Below are 23751 nucleotides of genomic sequence, written 5' to 3' on the forward strand. Positions count from 1 at the left end.
GTTTTTCAGATCTGATGTTCAGTTAAATTAGTACTCACACTTTGCATGTTTTACCGGAGCGAGATAGGTAGACAATCAATTTCTAAACTGCCCCCCCTCTTCTCTTCACAAAAGCCATGAGCCGCCCAGCAACAAACACTGCCTAAAGACAAATAGCAAGGGGTCTTATTTACTGGAAGTGCTCTGAAGCTGGCAGACACGTGCTTGTAATAATAAATCAGCAGTACATTTGATGTATGTAGAATTGTTTTTTAATATCATTCCCTTCCATGTAGCTCTGTCTTCAGTGTCAGGCGAAAAGGATCTCATTTCATTTGAAGTTGAAATGAATGTTCAAAGATGTCTTTGATTATCTGCCGCTACAATTCAACATGAAATTTACTTTAAAAAACAAGATTAAACATATGTCACTTGTGCTGACAAAATTCCCCCCTTTGTTATTGTCCTTTGATGGTTAGTCTTTGCTCACTCAAATGACTAATTCCTTATTTATAGCTCATGACAAACGTAATTTGGAATACGTTCAAAGTCAACTAGTGGCACTCCTTTGTGTTATGATTTTCTATAGTACTTCAAAGCAAACTAAAATGCTTCTGAATGTTTTTTAAACCTAATGCGTATTGACTATTTAAGCAATAAGGCATGAGGGGGTGTGGTATATGGCCAATATACCATGGCTAAGGGCTGTTCTTACGCACGACGCAACGCAGAGTGCCTGGATACAGCCCTTAGCCGTGGTACAGTATATTGGCCGTATACCACAAATGTCCGAGGAGCCTTATTGCTATTATAAACTGTTGACCAATGTAATTAGAGCAGTGAAAAGAAATGTTTTGTCATACCCTGGTATACGGTCTGATATACTACGGCTGTCAGCCCATCAGCATTCAGGGCTCGAACCACCCGGTTTATAATAAAAAAAAAAAACAAGAATCATTGTTATTTAATCAGTTTTGTTTACAGGATACAGTTGCTAGCACTAAACCTCTCCCCATGTCATTGACTACTAAAGCTTCGTCCCTGGTCACCTTTTGATCAAAGGTGTTGGTGAAACAAATACATGAGGAAATTAGAAACAGATGTAGGTTTTCTCTTGCCCTGTTTTCTGTTTAAATGCTAGTGTTTCACCTTCCTATCTCTCCCAGCCTCTTGGCTTTAAACCGGTGTAACATCACATTCCTTAAACTGGGATTATGTCGGGAACTGGTGCTTGCTTTCCTTAGCGCGCCGGGTTATCTTAGTGACACCGCTGTCACCCAGCAGCACCAAGCCTGGAAGTATGGTGGCGTGTTGGCACCAGTCGGCCCCTCCGCTCCCTCGCCACAGACGCCCCATTCAAAATAGAAGCAGATAGCTGCCTAGTACTGTTAAAGTTTTGTGGACTCAGGTCAGCGTAGAGGAGTCATGCAGAGCAGGAGCAGCGCCGAGGTCGCAGGGCAGGCAGGTGAACTACAGGCGTACAGGAGCTGAGACGTTTAAGGGACGTGTTTTAGCCTGGGCTTGGACACAAAGACACCATGCATTCTTTCTGTCTAGAGGCACAACCCAGCAGATATTTCAGGAATGTGGTTTTACACCATGTAAAACGCTTGTGTCCTCTGATGACTTTATGAGAAGTCTGCATCTGGCAAACTGAAGAAAATCTCGATGATATCAAGTTGAATAAATATCTGGATGTCACAGCTCTGTATTCCCGATGGCGCTGCAACCTTTCCACATCTTGTGTAAAGAACATGAATTAAACTCGGGGTCAAAGCACTGTGGCAATATAAATGTTGTCTGTATATTTGCAAACCCACACCCTGTGAAGATACATTTGAACTGCTCCTCTACTCTGCCAAAGATCTCCTGGCAATACTCCAGATAACATATCTTAGCGTCTGTGTCTATGACTGCACAGATTCTACCTACTAATATTAGTGAATGCTGACATGAAGTCAGTGATGTACTGTATCTTCTAGCAAAGGAGGAAAGTGCTGATATTTGCGAAATGACTGATTCTAGGGTACCAGAGGTCAAATCAAATCCAATTTTATTTGTCACATGCACCGACTACAACAGGTGTACACCTTACCGTGAAATGCTTACTTACAAGCCCTTAACCAACAATGCAGTTTTAAGAAAAATAAGAGTTTAAAAAAATATATACAAAATAAACGAAAGTAAAAAATAAAAGAGCAACAATAAAATAACAATAACGAGGCTATATACAGGTGGTACCGGTACCGAGTCAATGTGCGGGGGTACAGGTTAGTCAAGGTAATTGGGGTAATATGTACGTGTAGGTAGGGGTAAAGTGACTATGCATAGATAATACATAATAAATAGCGAGTAGCAGCAGCGTGAAAAAAAGGGGAGAGGGTCAATGCAAATAGTCTGAGTAGCCATTTGATGAGCTGTTCAGCAGTTGTATTGCTTGAGGGTAGAAGCTGTTAAGAAGCCTTTTGGACCTAGACTTGGTGCTCCGGTACCGCTTGCCGTGCAGTAGCAGAGAGAACAGTCTATGACTAGGATGGCTGGAATCTTTGGCAATTTTTAAGGACTTCCTCTGACACCACCTAGTATATAGGTCCTGGATGGCAGGAAGCTTGGCCCCAGTGATGTACTGGGCCGTACGCACCACCCTCTGTAGTGCCTTGCGGTCGGAGGCCGAGCAGTTGCCATACCAGGCAGTGATGCAACCAGTCAGGATGCTATCGATGGTGCAGCTGTAGAACGTTTTGAGAATCTGAGGACCCATGCCAAATCTTTTCAGTCTCCTGAGGGGAAATAGGCGCTGTCATACCCTCTTCATAACTGTCTTGGTGTGTTTTGACCATATTAGTTTGTTGGTGATGTGGACACCAAGGAACTTGAAGCTCTCAACCTGCTCCACTACAGCCCCGTCGATGAGAATGGGGAGGTGCTCGGCCCTCCTTTTCCTGTAGTCCACGATCATCTCCTTTGTCTTGATCACGTTGAGGGAGAGGCTGTTGTCCTGGCACCACACTGCTAGGTCTCTGACCTCCTCCCTGTAGGTTGTCTCATCGTTGTCGGAGATCAGTCCTACCACCGTTGTGTCGTCTGCTAATGGTGGTGTTGGAGTCGTGCTTGGCCACGCAGTCATGGGTGAACAGGGAGTACAGGAGGGGACTAAGCATGCACCCCTGAGGGGCCCACCCGTGTTGAGGATTAGCGTGGCAGATGTGTTGTTGCCTACCCTTACCACCTGGGGGCAGCCCTTCAGGAAGTCCAGGATCCAGTTGCGGAGGGAGGTGTTTAGTCACAGGGTCCTTATCTTAGTGATGAGCTTTGAGGGCACTATGGTGTTGAACGTTGAGCTGAGCTGTGGTCAGACTTGCTCAATGGAGGTTGAGGGAGAGCTTTGTACGCGTCTCTGTATGTGGAGTAAAGGTGGTCTAGAGTTTCTTTTTGTAACATGCTGGTAGAAATGAGGTAAAACGGATTGAAGTTTCCCTGCATTAAAGTCCCCGGCCACTAGGAGCGCCGCCCCTGGAGGAGCGTGTATACAGGTCGTTGAGTACGGTCTTCGTGCCAGCATCGGTTTCTGGTGGTAAATAGACAGCTACGAAAAATATAGATAAAAACTCTCTTGGTAAATAGTCTGGTCTACAGCGTATCATGACATACTCTACCTCAGGCGAGCAAAACCTGTGCGTTCACTGTAATGAAATGTAAACCATTCTGCATCCGTCTGAGAGGAAAATGCACTGCTCTCATTCAAAGGTTGGCGTTGTATTCCTTTTTCCACACGCCAATAAGCCACGCTGCGTTCTGACTGTCACTCTGGCTGTGGCATGTTTCAAAGCAGGTGTCATCAACAAAAACAACAGCATTCATCAGAGCAGCACATTGATTAAAGCACTTCAGTCCCTTGAGTGAAATGAGCGTTACATGTGTGGTTACCTTGTTAACCCATTAATTCCCTCCCAGATGAATTTGACGTGAATATCATAATGTATCTTTATGAATGGTTCGTTCCATATCCCGACACAAGACACTCATAAACCTATGGATGAAATGGAAGGGGAATGTGACCTCTCGCTACTATGCATACTAATACATTCATCACCTTCACTATGCCTTTTACTAATGTCAATACATTTTTGTAACCCAGTGTCTTTCTATTCAGTCTCTGCTGGTGGCTCAGCAACTAGCCCAGCAGCTGGCCGGGGGGTCTCCAGGCCTGAACCAGCCCATCCTCATTCCCTTCAATACAGGCGGCCACCTGGGAGGCCAGCAGGGGCTGGTGCTCTCGCTGCCCACGGCCAACATCCAGGGCCTGATGGCTGCAGCAGCCGCACAGGGCATCATGACCCTTCCCCTACAGAACCTGCAAGGTAAGAGGGCCACTCCACCAGATAACCTATAGAGGACAGGGTGGGAGACTCAATTTACAGTCATTTTGACAGTAATGCGTATAAATGCATGCATTTGACGTAATAACAGCAGTAATCTTATGTTATAACATTCACCAAAAGTACTTAGCCCTCACACACTGTACGTACCAGTATGTACAGTTTATGCTACACAGGTTATGTGTTACGATTCACCTGTAAAAAATGTCAATCTAAAAAACCCAGAGGGGATAAAAAGAGTTTCGGGGGGGTTATGTTCCAAAAAGCCGCTCATCTTCAACTTTCCTGGAGAAAGAGCCATATTAATTACAGGTCAGCGTTTTGCCGCGCGGCGCAAAAGCACTTTGTGCCTGTTTTCTCTGTGTAAGAGTGCACTGTACTCTCTTTTCTCTCTTTCCTTCCTCATCCATCCGTCCACGTGGCTGTACTTATCCTCGCCTTTTAAACTTTAATGCCCAAGTGTTCTCTTTTGATCATAGTTGTAAATGGTTTTCATTTTAATGTTTAAAACATTGTCTCTTTTATACCATTAGACTGAGGGATGGCTGGGGAAACCTTCAGTCATGAATGTTGGATGAGAGGGTTCCTGGAGTCGCTAATGTAAAAAGATGCCAGGCTGCATGTAAAGCAGTGTGTTTTTGGGTGGAGATTACAATAATGCCAGTGCAGCACAAAGTGCATAGAGAGGAGACCCCCACCCCACCTTCTCTTCATGTGAGGAAATGGATGGACAGATGGAATGAGTGAGGAAATGGGAAGGAAGGTAGAAGCCCTAATGGACACAAACATGCATAAATAACAACGTGCATCATCGCTATGGGGTGAGCTTTTAATAAACCCCACATCTATCTAGCCATTGAAGCCCCTCCAATGTATCCCGGAGCAACGGAGGATAATGGGACCAGAAGGTCTGTCTGTCTCACACTTCAACAACTTCTCATATTGTATGTGGGACAAGCCAGAGGCTGTGATAACCGACTGACAAACACATTGTCATAATGTCGAAGGAACATAACCTACACCTCTCAATCGTCTTTTTTAACAGACGCCATTTTAACAGACACCATTCGTTGGGTACAAAGCTAAGGAAGGAAATGCCTCTGCGGTTTCTTTTTAAGCGCACAGACGTATTCACACGTTCCCCTCCCGTCCTATCTGAGAGGGGACGCATTGAAGGGACCTCCGCGGAGAGAAAGTGACACAAGTCAGGAGTGAAGCTAAATGTCTTGACTGTGTCCAGGGCCCTCTGGCCACGCGGCGCCCCTCCACTCTCCCCTGTCGGAGCTCATCAGGGCCCTGCTGACTATGAGGCCTGCTGGCACAGCACCTCTGTCAGGCAGCCCCGGCCTGCCCCTTGCCCCTGCCCTCGCCCTTTCGCCCTCTCCACCCCCACTCACCCCAGTCCCCCTCAGCCCTGATTAATCACACATTTACTGTTGTCAGTGTCCCTACTCCCTGCTGTCGCCTGCAGTGCCCAGAGCTAGCAGCCAGCTCATTTCACGACCTCGGGAGCAAGTGTGTTTACAGCCCTGCTACACCGCACCGTGACACGCCGCTACGCTGGTTAATTAGCGTCAGAACAGACACAGACAACTGTTAGCCTACAGTAATGAGACTGCAGGAGGATCTCTGACTCTATTTAAATCTAATGACCCGGCTAATGATCAGCAAATATGGCTGTTTGACTTGGGGGGGGGGGTTGAATTCACAGTACATAGCACAATTTAGTAGCTACTATAGCCAGGATGGATTCCACTTTTTCCACGCTTTAACAAATGCCCAAATGTGATGCTAAAAAGTATACCTTTTCTGTCAGCGCTCACTGGCTTTTTAATCCGTATTGTTCACCCCATCAGCTTTTTTAAGGTGCTAAACATTCTTACAACTGCGATAAGCAGAGAAATGTGAGAGCCAAACGATTCCCGTTAAGCATCTTTGATCGCTTATCTCTCGTTAAAAACTCCTGGCGTTTTGCCTCGTCTAAGATCCTTCTTTAAAATGAATAGAGAGCGAGAGAGAGAGAGAGGGGCGAGACAGAGAAAGAGAGCGAGAGCGGGAGATAGGGCGGGAGAGAGAGGAGTGTGCAGGCTGGAGAGTTGTGAGAGTGAGACAGAGTGATGAATAACCGTCATTGTAATGAGGTTGTGCAGTAAAGTTGGAGCTGCTGCTTAAATAAAACGGAGCAGCAGCAGCATCTTGTCGCGGACACGGTAAACACAGCAGCACCCAGTGTAACTTGTTATTTGTCAGAATGATTTATGCCAGGAAGCATTCTGTACAAACAAATTCCCATTGAAACTAAACAAGGGAGAAAGGTATCTTGTGTAACGGAGTTTACACTGTTGTACCTGCAAACTAGTTTAGGGTTATGCTGTTTGTCCAATTATGTGATGATGCATATTGATTAACTGTAATTAACATAGTTTGACGTAATTATTACTATATTACTGTTGTATATTGTATAATTAGATAGGTGAATGAAGCGAAAAACTGTTGCACAACAAGTAGCGAACTAGATATAGCATTCTTGGAAGTATAGATTACTCACATAAATACCCTGCACTCTTAGAAAAAATGGTTCTATCTAGAACCTAAAAGGGTTCTTCGGCTGTCCCCATAGGAGAACCCCTTCTACGGTTCCACGTAGAACCCTTTCCACAGAGGGTCCTACATGGGACCCAAACGGTTCTACCTGAAACTAAAAAAGGGTTCTACCTAGAACCCAAAAAAGTTATCACATGGGGACAGCTGAAGAACCCTTTTGGAACCCTTTTTTTCTACGAGTGTGATAACATTTTATTGGATTTTCAATGCAGCTTTATTGCACGTACAGCCTACAGTAATTGGCCATGCAAGATTGCCTTCCTTGTATTGTAAGTTGTAAAGTATCAAAGAAGCAGAATTGTAATGCTCAATGGAGGGAAATAAATGAAACATCATTCGCCTGCTTCTTTTCTCTATGACTGACTCGGCACTAATTCAAGACTCAATTCAACCAAACAAACCCCTTTCTTATTAATAAGCGTATCCCGTCCTTATTCTTTCTCAGCCCAGGCACCAGGCACATGACATCAGAGACCCCAGTTCCAATGGTGAGGTGAGAGTATTGTTCGCCTCACTTGAAACGGCACTCAGGGATCCAGGTAGATAAACGCTGTGCATCCCACTCACCTAGCGGTACCGCCTAATGAGAAGACATGTCAGTAGTAATCAAAGACACGTCTCCTCCATGGTTTGATGAAAACGCTCAAACACTATCGGTACCGTTGTCATGTTGTGAGTGGGTGTTAACATGATACAAATTATGGAAATCACTCTGCTCATTACAACACCAAAGTGGTGCACTAGTTAGTCCATGTCAGACTCCATCTCTCCCGCTCAGCTGAATGCAGGTGGGGGTACGCCACCGCTCTTTTAAGAGATTAGCTCACCACAGCACCACAGCTCCCAGGAACCATGGGATTTAAAGTGAATGCCTGTCTATACCCTTTTCCTTACCCCATTCCACCATTGGTGCATTTCAAACATGCCACTTTGTTTGAACTATACTGTCATACAATGTGTGTGTGCGCGCCCGCACATTTGCATGTGTGTGTACTTGGCAGCAAATAAAAAGCTCTGTCACATAACATTTTTAATATTGAGAATCCTAAGAATAACTAACATTACAGCAGACAGTCATGGTGGTAAAGATGAGCCATGCAAAACTTATAATAGTTCACCTAATTTCAGTTTATGTGACAAAACAAGCAATGTAGAAAATCAGAATACAACGAGGGTCTAATCCTGAATGCTGATTGGTTAAAACAATATTCCAGCCGGTGTCTATTCCACAAGTTGCCACCGGCTAAATTGGGCTCCCGAATGGCGCAGCGGTCTAAGGCACTGCATCTCAGTGTTAGAGGCGTCATTACAGACACCCTGGTTCAAATCCAGGCTGTATCACAAACAGCTGTGATTGGGAGTCCCATAGGGTGGTGCAGAATTGGCCCAGCATTGTCTGGGTTTGACCAGGGTAGGCCATCATTGTAAATAAAAATTTGTTCTTAACTGACTTGCCTAGTTAAATAAAGGTTCAATTTAAATAATATATGATGTTAAAATGCCTATTTACTCTGTTCCATCTGACTGCACAATCCACTGTCTCATCAGCCCAGCCAAGCAATTTATAAACTTGATCTCCACTATAATCTCAATTTCTTTTAGACTAATATTTAGTTTTCAACAGCGGAGATTTGTATAAACGTTGCTGTCTGTCTCTCCGACATTTGCAACATTGTTTCAATGTTGAATCTCCTGTTGTCCCATACTAATGAATCGGATGATACAGACAGACAGCGCTTCTCAGCCAGTCGAAATCCTTAATCAACTGGCATCATTTTTATGAATATATACAAAAAAAGGTCAATTGAAAAAAGGTCAAACTATCACGTTTCAGGTAAGACCCAAATGCAGACTGTGTCGAAGTAACAATGTTTATTACAGTAACAGGGGCAGGCAAATGACAGGTCTAGGGGGTCAATAATCCAGAGTAGTGGGGCAAAGGTACAGGACGGTAGGCAGGCTCAGGGTCAGGTCAGGCAGAGGTAGGTAATCCAGAGTAGTGGGGCAAAGGTACAGGATGGCAGGCATTCTCAGGGTGGGCAGAAAAGGTCAAAACTGGGAAAAACAGGAACAATCAAGAGACAGGAACAGAGGGGGAAAAAACAGGAGACAAAGGGCTGTGAGACATGGGTTTACATCTAGACACATGAAAAATAGGAAGTATACGGAGGGTACTGGGCAACAGAGGACGAACAGCAGAGGGGCTAATGATCTTGGAGCAGGAGAGAATGGTCTCGGCTTCATGAGGTGTAGCCGCAGGGCTATAGCGGCGTGGCAGCGCATCAGGCTTGACATTCTTGGGTACCAGTCGGTGTTGTGAAGCGAAGTGGACCGGGCCTTACTGAACCCCTCCCGGACGTCCTGGCGGAGAAGTCCGGGTCAATTTCCAAGCCCCCAGGAAGACGTCCCGGGGCAGGCAGAGCTGACTTCAGTCAATGAGTGTGGCAGAACGGGCTCCAGCAGATGATGGCACCAGTAGACCAGTCAATAGAGAGATTGTGTTGCTGGAGCCAAGGTAATCCCAATACCACGGTAACCTGCGGTGACTTAGCAGGAATTGGATCATCTCGCTGTGGTTCCCCGACACTCGTAGGTTGATGGGGGTGGTATGGTGGGTGACCCGGCCTAGAGAGCGCCCGTCCAGTGCTCTAACATCCATGTGAATGAAGATGGGTTGAGTTGGGATGCTCAGCTCGGACGCCAGGGTAACGTCCATAAGACTCATATCGGACCCCGAGTTGATGAATATCTGGAGAGACTTGGACTGGTCGCCCCACAGCAGGGCGGCATGGAGAGAGGGGCGAGTAGGGGGAGATGCAAAATTATCCCTAAGACCCATAAGAGTACTCATTCCTACAAATGAGCTAGGTATCTTAAAGGGACAGGTAGACACCTAATGACCGGCAGTACCGCAATACAGACAACTCTGGGTGTTAAGTCTGCGTACGCGTTCAGCTGGAGACAGCCTAGCCCTGCCAAGCTGCATTGGCTCGGGAAGAGGTAAATCGGCACTCTTCGGAGGCTCTTGAAGAAACTCGGGTAAGCTTGGCTCCTCTCGTGGACGTAGACGCCAGGGACTTCCGGAGTTCATCAGATGCAAGGTGGGATCCTTGAGTGAGCGATTGGGACCACAATCAGACCTCGTCTCCCTCCTACGTTCCCGTCCATCGATCCGGGTGGTTAAGGCGATGAGTGAGACGAGATCCACCGGTAGTTCCCGGGCTGCAAACTCGTCCTTTACTTACTCCGATAATCCGAGCAGGAACGTGCCGAACAGCACTTCTGGGTTCCAGGCACCCTCCGCTGCTAGCGTGTGGAAATCCACCACATAATCTGCCGCAGGCAGATTAGCCAGGCGAGGGCCCTCCTGGACAGCCGCGTGATGAGGTACACTATCTTAGAGCTGTCCGAGAGGAAGGAGGAAGGCTGCAGCTCCATGATGAGGGAACACTGAGCGAGAAACGCCCGACAGGTGCCCGAGTCGCCATCGAAGCGCTCCGGGGGAGGTAAGCGGGGTTCCCGGGACACCGGGTTACTGAGGGGCTGGGAGGTTAACGTCATGGTAGGCTGCCTAGTGGACAACCCACGGAATTACTCCTGCAATGTGTCCAACGCTAGGTTGTGCCGTTTGGCCACCGCCTGGAACCCTTCCATCAGACTGTGAAGCAACTCCTCGCACCCACCAATGGTGGCTCCTTGGGAGGAGATGGCGTTGGTCAATTGAAAAAAGGTCAAACTATCACGTTTCAGGTAAGACCCAAATGCAGACTGTGTCGAAGTAACAAAGTTTTTTACAGCAACAGGGCAGGCAAACGAAAGGTCAAGTCAGGCAGGGGTCCATAATCCAGAGTAGTGGGGCAAAGGTACAGGATGGCAGGCAGGCTCCGGGTCAGGTCAGGCAGAGGTCGGTAATCCAGAGTAGTGGAGCAAAGGTACAGGACGGCAGGCAGGCTCAGGGTGGGCAGAAAAGGTCAAAACAGGAACAATCAAGAGACAGGAACAGAGGTAAAAACGCTGGTAGGCTTGACGAAACAAAACGAACTGGCAACAGACAAACAGAGAACACAGGTATAAATACACAGGGGATAATGGGGACGATGGGTGACACCTGGAGGGGGGTGGAGACAAGCACAAAGACAAGTGAAACAGATCAGGGTGTGAAACAAACGAAATGAAGTGCAGCTAGTTTGCAGTCTTTCCAGCTTCAGTTTGAAGTGATTGTGTTAGCTGTGTTTTTGGCTAGCTCCTCTGAACAACAGTGTCTTGACGAGTGAGCACATTTTCTATGCCAGGCAAAATCGCTCCTCATTAGCTCATTGTTATGGATGTATCTAAATAAATGTCTCTAGAAAACATCTTTAAAAAAATGCAAATGCAGCTACTTTGCTGTTATTCTGGATGCAGTTTTTGACGTGACTGTAAATTTGCCGTAGTTGGCTAGCTAGCAAGCAAGGGATAAGAACGTTGCCAGCCAGTATGTGAATGGAACTGTCACGTCCTGACCAGTAAAGGGGTGTTTTGTCATTGTAGTATGGTCAGGGTGTGGCAGGGGGTGTTTGTTTTGTGTGTTTTTAAAAACAAAATTCTAGGGGATTTTGGTTATAGTTTTCAATGTTTCGTTTTCCAGGTTTGGCCGAGTGTGGTTTCCAATCAGAGGCAGGTGTCTTTTGTTGTCTCTGATTGGAAGCCATACTTAGGCAGCCTGTTTTCCTTTGGGTTTTGTGGTGGTTATTTTCCGTTATAGTCTGTGAACCTTACGGAACTGTTTGCTGTCGTTTGTTTAAGTGTTCTCTTTAAATAAACAAGTAAGAATGAGCACATTAAGGATGCCTTGGTCTGTCCTTAATGACGCTTATGACAGGAACATTTAGAATGAACGATTGGGTCACGTCCGTAGATACAGAAAGAAAAGACTGAACAACTGGGTCGCGTCCATAGATACAGAACAAAAACAACAAATGACTGGGTCGCATCTCTAGCAACCCTAGACTTTTTTCGGGACTATATCTTGTGGAATGATGAAATAGTATGAATAACTTAATCAAAATAAAGTTTTTAATGAAAATATGTCAATCATTATTTGAATATATTGGTAAACCGTTGTATAAAAGTAATAATGCCCTCAAAGCCGGTGTTTGGAGGAAATATTGCCACAGTTTGCCGGCCCGAGACGTAGTCGAGGACTGAACAACACCCGTGCCAATATATCCTCCAAACAGCGGCTTCAATGGCATTATCACTTAATTGTACGATCTGAACCGCTGTGAAATATATTTTCAATAACCAAAAATATTGTATTTTCAGCTGTTTGAAGCTGGTGTACAAAACTGACTAAAAGTAAAAGAATCAAAAACTAAACTTAAGAAGGGAAGCATAGAAATAGCATTCATAGAACAGATCCACCACTTCTTAGTCTTGCTTTCAATGAGAATGACATATTTATAACTCACATTTCAATGTAGATTTGGTCGGATCGCCCAAAAAGTTACATATAGCAGCTTTGTAAGTGTTTGTCAAATTCCTAGTGCATCAGGATGGATTATTATAATATCAGACAGACTTGTGAGACTTTATTACCTCCAAGTCCTCTCATACGTCCCCTAGATCAACACCCCTCTCCCTATCTCATCGCAATAGAAACTGTCCCAGCCCGTCTCCTGTTTAATTGGAAGCGTCCTCCACCAGTATGTATTGCACGTCGTTCCTTTAATGATTCAACTTTGCTGCGGTTGTAAGGTGATTCGCAGGGGAGGGAGTGGCATTCTAAATAAATAACAGTGATAAAATGCAGACCTCATACATTTCAAAGGTAATGCAACTAGCGACGCCATAAGGAGCAGCTGCATACACTGTCCTGGAGCGATAATTTGATTGATTTGTTGTGACAGCAGCCAAATAATTGAGAGTGAGAGGTGCTGTTGAAGATGAAGAGCAGACTGAGGCAGGTTCGCCCAGGCAATCCCAGCAGATATGACGCCTGGGTTCTCATCTCTGCCATTGATATCAGCTGCCACTAGTTTATTGTTTGGGAAACGTGGGGGGGGCGACTGCCTGTGTGACAGTTCAGGGAAAGAAAATAACTCACCAATCAGAATGAGCCAGAGCAGTGTTCAAAAGGTTAGAATCAAACACCCTTGTTTTCACTCAAGCAGGCGAACACTCGTACACACACGCATACACCTATCCCTTGAGACGTACTATTTAAACCTACATGTTCGTTTTTGAAGCAGAGGTGTAATTCAATTTCACCTCCGAATGTTACATTATTTCAAAACGTTTGTCCTCAATTTGCGGTTGTATTGCAACATCACGCATAGGATCAAGTAATATGAGGAATACTATTTATTCTTTCTCATTGTATACAATTTATTTACGGCTTATGTCTTTAAAAATGGCCTTTGTCTGGCATACTCTCCCAGCTTTGCTGGTCACAACATTGACCTGCTAAATCCCAGCTCCTCCACATGTCGTTGTTTGTTTTCAGCTGTGCTGGAGGACAGCGAGTTGCTGGTGGAGCCTAAGAGAGAGGGAGAGAGAAAAAGGGAGGGTGAGAGAGCGAGAGAGAGGGGTGAGAGAGAGGGGGGGAGCGAGAGAGAGGGAGAAAGGGGAGAGAGAGGGAGAGAGAGGGGGGAGAGAGAGAAAGAGAGAGAGAGGGAAAGGGAGAGAGGGCGAGAGAGACAAAGAGAGAGAGCACTCTTGATGTCAGTGTAGTAATAACAATGCTAATCAGACATGGCTGTGGCTGCTTCACTACAGCGAGCCCTGACATGTGCCCTTACTGCGACAGAGAGAGCACTGAGGGAGACGTTCTGCTAACATCATGTCATAAACATAGACCCAAGAACTATACGTGAGGTACCTGTACTGTATAGGGTGTGATGTGTATTTCTACACATGCTTTGCGCGATAGTAACAGTGTTTGTCGCCTAGCTATTTGGGCTGACAATAGAGGTCTGTGTGGAAGAGTAAAATGTTCTATTCTGACAGAGAGGTGGTGCAGGGAGGCCTGAAATGACTTGCGATTTTCCAACTGGTATTAAATTAAATTACGAAGTTGGAACACATTCCCTTTACCCTAGCCAGCTCTGATTCGATCAACTGGACTATAACAATACATTACATTACCAGCCTGACTCCTTCTGTCGCCCCATGCTCAGTCAAATATGGAATGAAAAATGGGATGGCGTTAAATATATATGTTTTTTACTTCTTCGATACTGAACTTGTACTTTAGGTAATACAATTATTATCATCAAAATATTTTGTTTTTAAAACATTTTGACATTTCCATATTTCCAATATTTCGAGCAAATTACCTCAGAGCTTAGACAGTCGGACAGATGGTTGTTAGCATATACAGAATTACCTCTCACTCTGGTTATTTCCCTTCCAGAAGGTTAACAGAGGATTAGCACCCCTCACACATTAAAAGGTCCGCCAGAGATTGCCAAGGCACGATTCCTACGCTTTCAGGAACAATCTGTAGTCGAGCATTTTAAATGAAAATTGATTTGTGATTTACATGGTCACTGATAGGAAAAATTACCTTATGAAATATTGTAAATGAAATATTAGACAATGTGCTGTGGTAGAGAGCAGACAGAGATGGTAATCTTGTGGAACGGAAATTCCCGCCTGGCAGAATTGGGTGACATTTTACATTTATCTGTGTTCCGCATGACTTGTAATGTTAATGGTCATTTTAAGGGACAGAACTGGAATGAACATGGTGTTATCACAGATTGCCTCCGATGTAGAATTGTGTAAAGTAGCACAGCTGTGTCCTTTATTTCCTGTTTCTCAGTAAGGTGACTTATTGAATGATCTGTCCTCTGTTGTTGAACGTATGCATTCAGCCCATTTTGTTTTATTATCAAGCAGTTCAACTCCAAACGTCGTTACAAACACACACCTTTACTGAAGCGAAGGCTTTACAGCGAGACTGTAGTGTATTTTACCACTGGGTTGTTTGAAAATTCATCTTCATGGGTTAGAGGTTTTAGAAATGTGGAGGAAAACGTTCTGAAAGGCTTCTTTTCCTTCTACCAAGTGAGGACTTAAAAGAAGCTATTCAATCTGAATTTTCCTCTAGGGATACTTACAAAAGAATTGTTACTGAAATTGGTAACATTCAGTATGTGTTTGTCAGAAATCCGGAGATTTATTCAGAAATATATAGTTTTGCTTTCTTACAGCACTGAATACTTTTCAAAAGTAATAGATATTTCTTTCATAATGGACAAGCAGCTCAAGCGTTATTGGAATACATCGTTTTGTCAATACAAAAATATCAGATTATCAATACAGCCCAACACTTTTTCAATACAAATCTACCATCAACTTAATAATAACAGGAAATCAATAAAGACTTATCTACTAATGAACACTGCTTACACTCACCCCACATTTACTCATTTTAATCAATAGCCTGTGCACTCAACCTTTCCATTCCCTACAGTGACCAGACAGGCATAACACAGGGATTTCAAAGGGGAACAGCCCGGCGTGTTTGAAAAGTAATAGAAACAACTTAGCAGAACAAAGTGCGACTCCGTAAAGAGCATAAGGCTCAGGGGGTCATAAGGATCCAGTCCAGCCCAGATCACTCTAAGGTCATTATTAACCACGGCTCGCCAGTTCCATGTCTGTGAAACCAGAGAGCCTGTGGTGACAGCAGATAGTGTTGAAACAAACCCCATGGCCATTGGGAGAAGGCTGGTCCGCTAGGCTGCTAAAAGCTATCTGTGGTTACTAATTGCTGGCCGGGGCCTAATTGCCTTAATTAATAGGTTTAGTGTATCAGGGATAAGACAGGGGAGCTTGTATCAGTGTCAGAGGAGCTCAAAAGCCCAGGAGGTCTGGGGGGGTCCCTGGGGGCCCATCTCTGGATTAACCACAGATACATCACAGATGGATTATATAGTGTTTGAGCAGGATGGCATGTTTAGACCGGAGAGATCCATTACTCTCTGATCATAAGAGAGCATTACTTAGTACATCTCAGGGTAGAGAGAAAAGCAATGGTTTCTGTCTCTGTTCAAACACATCGCTCACCCTTCCTGTACTCGCCTCCTCTCTTCCCCCTTCCTCTCCGGTTCCTGAATTATGTGGCTGTAATTCAGAGTGACAAAGTAGATTTAGCACCTTTTCGCACCGACAATGGAGGTTTTGTTCAGTGAGCTCTCACTGTGAAATTAGCCCTGGTACTCTCTTTTTTCCGGCTGCAGTGAAATGGTTACAAGACACAGATCAGCCCATAAGAAAATAGAAATGATTCAACAAATCTTCTGCTTTCCCCTCTGCCTGCTCCTCACCCCAAACCCCATCTTCCCCTCTCCACTACCCCTTCCTCTTCCCCCATCAAGCACCTGGCAAAGGCTTGTAAGTTTCGGGTGCATGCATTTTTTTCTTCTGATGATATATTGTCCCGGTGGTGAATTTCATTTACTGCTGCTGCCCTTTGCTAAACCTGTTGCTAGTCAGTGAGCATGATAAGCGTATAAGTAGTGCACTACTTCATTCATCATACATCGTTCTGGGCCCTCAAATATCTCATATGCGATTCAGGAGGAAACTACTAAACCGGCACAAATAATCCCTCTAGGAAACAGCTGAGGTTATGTTAAACGCTGCGTAAGAAATATATTGGATTGTTTGCATGTGTAATGAAATATACATTTCTGATGTTTGCATTTTGTAGCGTATTTGCCTTCATTTCGGTTTATGTGGTATGAAATGTATCACAAGTAGTGGTGCTTGTGATTTACATCATAAAGCTCTCATATATTTCTGACACCATCTTTGCCTTTGCATTTTGAAATCTGCCCCCCCCCAATCATATCGCTGCTGTGTTGTGTTGTATTAAAGAGCATCACTAATCACAAGAGGCTCTGTGTCACTCAGAAGTCTCCACATCACTGGGGCTGACAATGTTGTGCTGGTGGGCATGTTGTGCTGTGCGAAAGTGCTTACACTCTCCCACAGACAACCAAAGGGAATAATTAAAGACAGAATATGGAGGAAGAAGAATGGAGAGCAAATCCCATTGTTTTGGGGTTACTTCATCCCACTGAATTCTTTCTCTCCTCTCTCTCTCCTATTCTCGCATTCCTCTCTCCAAATGCACTGTGGGTAATATGGCACACTTTCAAAAGCTTATGTAAGCGAGGCAGCGTACAACAAAGGGCCTATGATGTCCTACTCATCCCCACATTGTCTTTTCATTATTTTAGAATCATTTCATATCTGGGGGAGTGGGGGAGTGAGTAGGCGAACGAAGCAATGCTTAATAACCCCATAATGTAGCTGCCGGGAAGCTGAGAAGGAAAGATGCTTTTTTTGAAGGACTTGAAAGCAAGCCGTGTGCTCTTATTTCTCCCTCCCTCCCTCCCTCCCTCCTCTCTCTTTTCTAACGGCATCATTTCTTTAAACCTCCCACAATCGCAACTGTTATCAAAATAATCCCCAATGAAATTCTAATTTAAGTTGAGTAGACTGTTAGAGGAGCTCGACTACACTCCATTTCGGGAGCAGTAAATGTTGCCCCTCAATCTCTCCCAGCTTTTACTGTCAGTCAGAGAGCACTCAGTCATCTCCGTGCATCAGGGCCCGCAATATTGATTTTTCCACCCACTGAAACAGCCGCATGAACATAAATTTTGCATGAGGCTTTTACTCACGTCCTCCGCCTCGGTCTGACGACAGATGATGGGACCGTGAACGGGCTGTAATAGCCCGGCCTGGCCTGCCAGGGCCGACCAGGCTTCACAGGGGCTCCAGACTCTCCCCTGTTATCTACCACAGAATGGCAGAAGGCAGAGATACTGTTAGATGGACGATGTACGTCTGTTGTGTTCAGTGGCACGTTCTGTATCACCTCCACCTCTGTCTGAGCCTCCCTTCGGGACGGACTTTTGAAGAGCGAGAAAAGCCTGTTATGTTCATAAGGGAGTTTTCCTACTGTAGGGAATGAGTGGGTTAAGCAGCCATGCCTAGTGTTATGTCCGATTAAGTGTTACAGAGAACAACTCAGCGGACAACTGTGATCAGCTGTGTCATTCCTCAGCTGTAGTTAAAGAGCCAGTTGGGATGTTCGGCCATCTTGATTGACTGTACTACTGTATTGATGTAAGGTATTGACCGTTCACGTGGACAGATACAGGCTATATAAAAAAAAAAGCTATTCAAATCAATTATAGCAATTAAATATCGACGGTGAATCACAGATAAAGCAGGTCCGCTATTATACTGTATCTTTTTACTTATTTGTATTCTAATATCTCCATGGAGAGGACTCAATACTCAATACTTTCAAATCCTTCCCCTGGGGTGAGAATTCCACAACACAGCTTCATATTGCCTTGCATCACAAAGTGAAAGCATTATCTGTGGATCCCTACAAGCGGTGCATTTTACTCTGTAAAACCCCATGGCCCATTCGACTCAAGTCTCTACTGCTTCCATTTTTGTAGTGTCTAAACCCCTCCAAAGCGACACTGAAACATTGATATTGTCTACAGTGACTGCAGGTAATATTTTTGTACACAGCTGGATCTTTTATCTGGTGTTATTTGCCCTGTGTTTATTCTAACCATGGCCAAGGAGCAGGAATCAATTTTTCATACTCTCAACGTGATTCGTATACCACAGCTACCGAATGAAAAACTGAGAAACACATTTGTGCTCCCAGATGTCTAGGGAAACCTATGACATTGAAATGTGTCGTGTGACCTTTAGTTCAGTGTGTGAGCGTTATCTGTTGTTTCAGTGTTTATAGGATGTAACACCACACTGTCTGGTGCTGAAATTTGAAATCCTCCACTACACAAAATAAAATATTTTCAGTTTTAGTTCAATATCTATTAAAAAAGGGTGAAGGGAAACATGTAATTGAAATCTAATGCCGCATGCTAAATTGAGCCGCCATATTGCTAATACCAATAACATTTACTATTTCTCTGGAGTCAGTGCTCCTCCTAATTTACCACCTTGATAAAGTTGCATGGAAACAGCTGCATGTGCAAAATAAGTTTCTGCAAGAAATAAGATGTTTTCATCCAGTTTATTAGTCTGAGTGTGCTTCCTCTTAATCCTCGGGGTAAAAATGACCTTCCTCCGTCCATGTTCATAATTGCCAAGTGCCTCGCCGACTAGTCCATCTCTCTCCAGTGGAGTAATTATCCGTGTGGCTCATTGAGCAACCATTCGAGATAGTGCTTCATGTACTCCCACAGTGGGACGTGAGGCAGAGACATAATAGGTCTGTTGTTTCCTCTCATTATCTCCTCTCCTCCTCTCCTCTCCATTTGCTTGTTCAAGAACCACCGCAATGTTAAGACGACCCCCTAAAATACTGGATGAGTCAGAACATATATTTTCATTTACTTCATGAAGGCACCTCTTCAGACTCCAGACTGGCTCCTATTTTACTGCAGTCTGCTAATGATGCTGGGAGGAGAGAGGTGAAGATAGAGCGTGGTCACTTTAAATTTGTTTTTGACCTTTTGACGTTTTATGCCTCCGAACATTTGAACACACATTGTACCATTTTGCATCGAATGTTGTAGCCTACAATGTTCTTATTTTTGTACTTGAAGAACTAACTCTTTACACAACATTAAATGGACTGGACTCCTCATCGTTATGTCTGTGCGATACACACAATACAATGTACGAAAGAGATTTACTAAAGCGTTAACCAATGGACTAAACTTTTGTGGGTTGAAACCAGACCAGTCAATGTCCTTTTATCTGTTTATTTCTTAACTGTCTCTTTCATGTGGGCTTTGACCTGGCCTTTGCTGGCAGCTGAGTGTGATGAGCATGGCTGTAGACACATTGAATGCTTCTCCTTTCAATTATCACATGACCTTTTGCCATTGGTGACTTTCTTTCAATACTGTATATAACAAATACTTGGCCTTTTTCATTAATTCTATACAGTATCTTTTATTGTACCTCGTATGCATGTGTCCTAACCACACCCCCCCACACACACACACATAGTGTGCAGTGCTATAAAAGTAAGTTAACTTGCTTCTCCTTAAAAGTTATTTCTTTATAAATCTATATTTTTTGTCTTTATTGTTCCTTATATGTATGGAATGATTTAGTATCCTGACTTTCAAAATAGTTAGTACACATATGCATCCTATAGACAGATATGGACAAGTGCACATTACCCGCTCACACACTCACACACACAAACACAGGGGTGAGCTGTTGTTAACACCGAGGAGAAAAGGACAGAGGCCAAATCAAGCCCAGAGAGAGAACTGCAGTAATGGGGCAGGGCCCAGAGAGGGGTCTGTTGTAATGAGAGAGGTGGCTGCTTCTCTCTCTCATCCTCTCCTGAGCGACACAGGAAACAAAAATAGCATTTTGTTTGACGTACGAGCCGGTTTTGACCTAGCCTTGCGACCTTTGACAATCAGTCTCGCTTTGTACTTCACAGAGTCAGGGCTGCAGCAGTCAAAGATGACAGTTCATTTCTACAGTGGCACCGTCCACGGTGAAACAAAGTAGACAAGAGCCTACAGTAGGGGTGTCAAACAAATGGGATCCGGCTCACGGGTGGTTTGAGTTAAAAAAATACCTAAAAACAAACTCAATATACTTTGTATCGATTGAAACCAAATCAAAACGGCATACCTCCAAGCCATAAGACTCCTGAACAGCTAATGAAATGGTTACCCAGACTATTTGCATTGCCCCCCCACCACATGCTGCTGCTACTCTCTGTTATTATCTATGCATAGCCACTTTAATAACTCTACCTACATGCACATAATTACCTCTTACCTCGACACCCCCTGTATATAGCCCCGCTATTGTTATTTACTGCTGCTCTTTAATTATTGTTATTCTTATCTCTTACTTTTTGGGGGGGAGATTTTCTTAAAACTGCATTGTTGGTTAAGGGCTTGTAAGTAAGCATTTCACTGTAAGGTCTACACCTGTTGTCATCGGCGAAGGTGACAAATACATTTGATTTGATTTGAAATAATGGTCCATACAGTTTCTTGACTGTGTACAGCTCGCTAATAATCACCGAAATGAAAGCTAGATAGGGAGTATTGATTAGCAAATTTGGACGGAGAGGAAGTACAACCAATTTTCAGTGCGGCGCTCCGGACCTCGTTGAAGGACAAATGCGGCCCCCCCCCGGGTCAAAGGGGTTTGACACCCCTGGCCTACATGATCCTGGGTCATATGACTCTCACTCCTCTGTGTAGAATCACTGTATCCTGTTTGAGGTATTTTCATCTTCCACCTACTGGGACCTCTTATGGTCCAAAAGTGCTACAGTATACAGTAGATTACAACTTACAATAATACACATCTAATGAACATTTGACATAATTTCTTCAGCTGGCATGTATTTTCAGTATTTTGTCTGTGTTGTGGCTTATTCTTAATATCATGATTATCAGAGGCTTGCTGGTTCAACAGTCAGATTGGGCTCCTTTATCCTGTACCCCTAAGCATGGTGCCTGTAAGTGAGAGGGCCACTTGAACACAGTACCAGGATTGGTGAACATGCAGCCATGGGAGTGAAGAACATATAATGAGCTCCATAGGATCCCAGCAGCCTTTTGCCCTTGTCTCCATCTTCCCCTAAACTCCATTTCTCCTCCTCCTCCTCCTCCATCCACTGTCTGCTTGAGGAGGTAGCACGAACAATTAGTGGATACAGGGGTGCGAGATTATGAGGTCAGCCAAAGAAATCAGACAGCCGCTGTTAGAAGAATGCTCTTCCTTAAGCCGGGTGCCCAGCAACAGGGGGAAGAAGGGTCAGTGGGCCTGACGGTCTAAACAAGATGACAGAATTTATAAAGCATCGCTGTTAAAGAATATAGTTACCTGCGGTGTAGCCGTTATAATAAGGCCACATGGGGCTTCTTCCATATTCCCTCTGTATTTGTTTTCCTTTTTCATATTCTTTTGTTTTGCCTCTCTTTCCTCCTCGGCCTCACGGTCGACGCTGGAGGAAATTCTCTGACTCCTCTTTGATCTTCCCCTGGTTTAGATACATTTTTTGACAGAAATCTCTTTTTATCTCTCTCGCTCTCCTTTTCATTCTTTCTGTCTTTTCCATCTTTTTAACTGGCGCACTCCACATTTCCTTGCGGTACACTTGCGAGCAGGAAGAGAGGTGCCCAGTCCTGTCATAGCTTGCTGGACAACTTGCCCCAACATTTCAAATGAGAATTGGACTCTTGGCTTTTGCGAGCCAAAGATGATATATAATTCATGGTGGGTGTGGGAGAGGTGTCAATGTGTCAGGAGGTAGAAGAAATGTGAAAGTGTTGCCGCTATTTACTGGCCCAGAGACACTGGCCCACATCCCAAACGACACACTATTCCCTTTATAGTGCACTACTTTTGAGCAGGGCCCGATAGCGCTCCGGTCAAAACTAGTGCACTGTGCAAGGAATAGGGTGCCACTTAGGACACATGCACTTGCTTTCTTCACTGGGATTCTTCTTCTGCTACTTAGAGCCGAGGAAAAGAGGGAGGTCTTGATCAAATGCTCGCATGCGCCTCTCCCAGAACCCAGAGCGGCCGGACTAATCAAAGAAATGTCTGCCCTCATGTTTTATTAATACATCTCGCTATGAACCAGCCGTTGGTTTAATTATTGAAGCGCATTGATTCAGTATGTATACAAGCTGGTCTACCCCTCTATTCACAAATGCTCTGTTGTGTTATCAAACGCCAGCCAACACTCTCTTTTCTGCCATTGATCTATTGTTATTCTCTCCATTTCTCGAGACCTCTCATTGTTTCAAAGGCTGAAAGAGGACTCCGTCGCGGTAGCCCGGTCACTGTAGGTTATATTGATGTTCTACGCCTTAAAATAGCATTCTTAACATACAGAAAGTAGGTAATAGTACTTTTGCAAGATACTGTAGTACACTCACATGCAGTCCCAGAACTGGCAAAAAAAACACCACCAGGTATTAGGCTGGGGGGCAGACCAACGGTAACAAGAGCCCTCGGAATGTCTATCAGATCTTTGCGTGGTGCCTGTCGTTCACCGCACCGCCAGTATCCTCTTGTCAAGGAAAAAAGTCAGGTCGATTCACAGTCAAATAATGGTCTCAGAACCTACAGTCTTTTTTCTAGAGAACCGGTAAAGGTCAGGGAGAAATTTGACGTCTTGATCAAATATTTGGTTTTGCCATTAGAAATGACTTGGTTTTGTGTCACTCTCTTTATACTACCCGCTGAGTGATTATAAGGGCGAAATGCTGTATGCCTTAGGTCAAAACAGTCACTCATACAGTCACTTAGGGTTTTGTAAAAAAAATAAAAAAAATAAGAACCAATGATTTTCTGAGTCAATGGTTTAGAATTTGTGAAATGCACCACCACGCACTGTATTATATATGAAGAGCTGGATACGTATACGTACGGCATATTCTAAGAACCTTGTGGCTGCGTCCGCGTTGACGTACACACGAACGTGTCTGTCTCTCCATCTGGCCCGTCCGCCTGTCCGTCCATCTCTGGCTGCGTGTCACTGAAACGGTGAGAGAGGTGCGTCAGGTTTCGTTAGCGTTTAAATCCCGAGATGAGGATCACCGTGTGATTTCTTCAGACTTGCCGTTCAAGACGAATGACTCTTCTTAGGGAGATGTTCCCGCAATTAAACGCGAGATTGTGACATCCTCCGAGTGAAAATGAAGAGCTCCTCTCCAGAGACACCAATTATATCGGTTCATGTGGATAGCTTTGTCCTCTAACTACTGAAGTCGGGTTCTTCTGGAACTCCGTGCTAGAGGTT

General features: G+C 44.5%; 1 protein-coding gene and 1 long non-coding RNA gene across 4 annotated transcripts in view; one reads left to right on the plus strand and one right to left on the minus strand.

Moving 5' to 3' along the window:
• The window catches only part of LOC106590158 (POU domain, class 6, transcription factor 2), a 90790-nt gene that overhangs the window by 22683 nt on the left and 44356 nt on the right, over nucleotides 1–23751 (plus strand). For 2 of the 3 annotated variants that reach the window (XM_014180823.2, XM_014180821.2), the window contains exon 4: nucleotides 4118–4340. In XM_014180823.2, the coding sequence (XP_014036298.1) occupies nucleotides 4118–4340 (223 nt within the window). The remainder of the gene's footprint in view (nucleotides 1–4117; nucleotides 4341–23751) is intronic. The other variant, XM_014180822.2, reaches the window with a different exon arrangement.
• Nucleotides 13290–23748, minus strand: LOC106590159 (uncharacterized). Its single transcript, XR_001325013.2, has 2 exons — nucleotides 23380–23748; nucleotides 13290–13479 (listed from the first exon to the last, which is right to left on the minus strand). It is a non-coding gene; the product is annotated as an uncharacterized lncRNA (long non-coding RNA).

This window comes from Salmo salar, chromosome ssa29, assembly GCF_905237065.1.
Source record: "Salmo salar chromosome ssa29, Ssal_v3.1, whole genome shotgun sequence".
NCBI lineage: Eukaryota > Metazoa > Chordata > Actinopteri > Salmoniformes > Salmonidae > Salmo > Salmo salar.